Genomic DNA, 3893 nt, shown 5'->3' with positions numbered 1-3893 from the left:
GGGATGTCAGGTCCAGTTGTTTAAGCAGGGGACCATGCATCAAACTTCAATTTTCCGGCCGATTGAATAAATGATTCTCTCTCTCTCGCTCTCTCTCTCTCTCTCTCTCTCTCTCTCTCTCTCTCTCTCTCTCTCTCTCTCAGCGTGTATCTCCCCCTTAAAGAAACACGTTTTCCAGCAGTGCTCCATGCTTATAATGAAAGACTGAAGCACTCACAGAATGTCCATGTGCTGGACATATAAGGAAATCGAATATATATTTGTATGCATACTAATGGAGGAGCCTTTATACGGGAGGACAGATATTTTTATTTTTTTATTCATGAACTATGAATTTATGAGTCACACATTTAATTTCATACAGTTCCTCAACTAAGAATGTATTTTAAAAACACAAGTTGACCACTTATGTGAATATGTGCTTGAGAGGTTTTTGCAATGGGTCCGGTGGAAGAAGAGATTTTTGCTCAGATCTGAGCAATGATGAAGACTAAAAGATGCAATTGTAAGCTGTGAAAAACAAAGAAGTGGGCCTAACATTTTTTTTTCTCGTCAAAATAGGGACCATTTTATACAAATATTTTAATTTACATTATTTACTTTATAAATAACTAAATATTCAAATGGGATTCCCTAAACAATTAAGTAAAGTCTACGAAAATTAGAAAATTATTTTGCAGCAGTCCTCGAGCTATTGCATCACTTTATTAAGTCACTGATAAAAACGTGTTTTGTGGTATTGTTTTATTCTTTTATTCGTATATGTATTCATGTCATCTTCAAGCCCTCCTGCACCCACACAGGGCTCTGACCGGGCCCACTCAGCCCCGCATTCACATTCATAACCGCATATTAACGCACGCGGGCCCCAGAGAGACCGGCGTGGTGTCTGCTTTTATGTGCGACACAAAAGGGAAAGGCCACGTCGTTGAAAAGAACGGGTTAAGTCAATCCATCACGGTGACTCGTAATTGAGAGGAGAATCCTTAAAACCATATGGCCTCTAAAAAACACTCTCCTCATGGCCGCTCTTTTGTGCTCCGAGACCCGCCGGGGCGGTGAGCGCAGGGAGAAACGCTTGTCTCCATATTGCGCGCTGCTGGAGAGCGGCTCCCAAGGGGAACCCACACACACACACGCTTCTGGGCCTCTTCGCTCCAGATTGTTTCTGACAGAGAAAAAAAAGTAAAATAACGGAGGAGGTCTGAAAGCAAGTTACCACAATCCTCCCAAAATGACTTTTAAATGAAAATATGAAAATTATTCCATCATTCCATATGATATAAATTCATTCCATGGAATATAATAAATAGAAATGTGCGAAAGGGCTCGATATTGGAAAGGTTTATTATTATTTTACATCGTTAGTATAGTTTACATTACAAGTTGTACAGTTATATGCGTTCTATATATCATAAAGGCACTTAAAGGGTTGTACAAAGCATTATAAATATATTAAAATCGCGATTTATTACAAGATATTCGCACATGTTCTGCGTATGATTATCATTTCAGAACGATGAATATTTGAAAAAAGAGCTTATCAATTTTTTTTTCCCAGAAGAAGCCTTTTAAGCCTTTTTTTCAACATCATGTTCAAAGAAAACATGCGGTGGCGTATCGCAGTGAGCAGAGTGAGCACCTGCGTGTGTGCTTCCTCGCCTCATTCCTTTCTGAACGTCTCTGTCGCGCGTCGTCTTGAGCGCACGAGCCCTGTTCTTATACAGAAAGCAGGGCCTATGGCTTCTCTCAGTTCAAAAGCACCGAGACTGTTGTAGGTTTGCTGCGTGGGAAACCACGTAAAAGCGTAAATGATGAAATCCTCGTGAAGAAAGAGTTTTCTGTCCGCGAACATTGCGTTATTTGACACTTCACACGGCAACGCACTTGTTATTTAGTCATCCACGTCAATCTCCTCATCTTCATCCTCCGAGCAACACTTGCTGCTCAGCCGGTCTGTGCACCACGACGATGCGGGTGAGGGAGGCGACATGCGCGCTCTGCTGTAGTCGAGGCCGTCGGCGTTGTTGTGCCGGGCCCGCGAGGAGACCGGGCCGGGCTCGGAGACGGTCTCCCTGGCCATAACGCCGGCCGCGCACCTCTCCAGCTCGGCCAGCTTGGAGAGCTTCTCGAGTGCCACGGTGCCCGTGACCTTGGCGGACTCCACGTCCGCCTTCATCTCCTCCAGGTCCCGCTTGAGCTTAGCCCGCCGGTTCTGAAACCAGGTGATGACCTGTGCGTTGGTCAGACCGAGCTGCTGGGCGATCTGGTCCCGGTCTGCCGGGCTCAGGTACTTCTGGTACAGGAAGCGCTTCTCCAGCTCGTAGATCTGGTGGTTGGTGAACGCCGTGCGGGACTTCCGCCGCTTCTTCGGGTTGTTCCTCTGGCCGAAGACCGTCAGGCCGTCCCGGCCTAGGAGAAAGAGACAAATTAGGTCATCAAGGTAACAACAAAATGCAAGCCTTGAGCAATCCTACTGGGTCCAAAAAAATGAAAAATACTACGGTTCACCAATTACTTCAGAGCTCCTCAAGTAAAACTGCTGAAGTGGAATAACTGAATTACTTTTCATTATTTTATTTATTTATTTTTTTGGCCGAGACAGTATGATCAATTATCAGATCAAATTGCTCATATTTTCCTGCATGACAGTTGATTTTTATAATAAATAAAACGCTATTTTTAATAGTATAGGATGCTTAGGCCTATATTTATATTGAATGTGAATTTGATAATAAATTCATCTTTTTATTATCCAGTTATTTTCGTTTGTATGATGAAAACAGCATCATGTTTTGAGCTATATTACAATTGAACTACTTATTTTTATGAATGCCTTAATGTAATACTATTATACATCTCGCTACACTAAATTAATAATCAATCGAATATAAACGGAATTGTCCACTTTTACTGACACATATTACGCAATTATTCTGGAATCACGAGTAATAATAATAATTATACTAATAAACTATAAACTAAACTATAAATAAATACAAAATTACGCACCCATGTTTCTTTTACTCAACGCAGTCTTCAACTTTATTTATTCATTAACATTTTTCAGAAAAGGAAACACTGCTACTACAATAGGCCTACTAATACAAATGGTGAGCGTGCACATAATTCCCATTTAATAAAAACAAGTGTTTTACCCTCGGCGGCCTGCAGCACGCTGACCTCAAGGCCCTTGAAGGTTTTGCTGGCCAGCTCCTCCAGCGCGCAGAGCGGGGAGGTCTGACTGAGCAGCGCACGGCCGGACAGGCCGTGGCCCGCCGAGGGCAGCTTCTCTCCGGGGGAGACATGGTGCGCCGCGCCGCTCAAGAAGTAGCTCTTTCTCACCGACGGCTTGTTGAGGATGTCCTCGATGCCGAAAGGGGTCAGCGGCTTGTTGGAGTTGGCCGGCGGCGGCAGCTGGTCCAGCGGACTGCGCCTCGGCTCCTCCAATACCGCTGAACACTTGGAGTCGTCCCTGGAGGTCATGGCGGGCTCACGCGGTGGTGGTGGGGGTCACACCTGACCGCAGTGTAGTTCGGAGAAGAGCGATTCTAAAAAAAAAAAGGCAGACAGTGCTGTACTGGAGGCGGGGAACGGAGAGGTGACGGAGGCCGTGAAGATGATCCGCAGCTCGGATCACAGGTGCTTCTCCGGCCGCATTTCGGCCGCCGAGCTACAGGCTGTAGGGACACTTCTGACTTCCAGTCCCACCGCGTCTCCGAGACACTTTTCCGGGGAGACGCAAGGCGAGGCGCGAGCCGAACCCATCCGGTGGCAGGCGATGCACCAAAAGCAGCAGCGATTGACCACCAGTCACAAGTTATTGCTGACTGAAAGGCAATCAATTACTCCCTCTCCCTTTCTCTCTCTCTCTCTCTCTCTCTCTCTCTCTC

The 3893-nt window shown here is 45.4% G+C and overlaps 1 protein-coding gene across 1 annotated transcript; it reads right to left on the bottom strand.

The window, feature by feature from the left end:
• Window positions 1-1894: 1894 nt before the first annotated feature.
• Window positions 1895-3486, bottom strand: LOC116400527 (transcription factor LBX1-like). The gene is made up of 2 exons (XM_031878411.1): window positions 3159-3486; window positions 1895-2412 (listed from the first exon to the last, which is right to left on the bottom strand). The coding sequence occupies exons 1-2, from the start codon at window positions 3484-3486 to the stop codon at window positions 1895-1897; spliced, it is 846 nt and encodes a 281-aa protein (XP_031734271.1).
• Between the last annotated feature and the right edge of the window lie 407 nt (window positions 3487-3893).

The sequence above is a fragment of the Anarrhichthys ocellatus genome, unplaced genomic scaffold, assembly GCF_004355925.1.
Source record: "Anarrhichthys ocellatus isolate YVR2014 unplaced genomic scaffold, GSC_Weel_1.0 scaffold176, whole genome shotgun sequence".
NCBI lineage: Eukaryota > Metazoa > Chordata > Actinopteri > Perciformes > Anarhichadidae > Anarrhichthys > Anarrhichthys ocellatus.
Note: the sequence above shows the minus strand (reverse complement) of the source record. Positions and strands in the feature narration are given on the sequence as shown.

What these genes read in the sequence shown, in the direction of transcription:
- LOC116400527 (XM_031878411.1), bottom strand. Translation starts at nt 3,486, where the DNA reads ATGACCTCCAGGGACGACTCCAAGTGTTCAGCGGTATTGGAGGAGCCG. An exon ending in CGTGCTGCAGGCCGCCGAGG is followed by an intron (nt 2,413 to 3,158) that starts GTAAAACACTTG and finishes TCTTTCTCCTAG; the next exon opens with GCCGGGACGGCCTGACGGTC.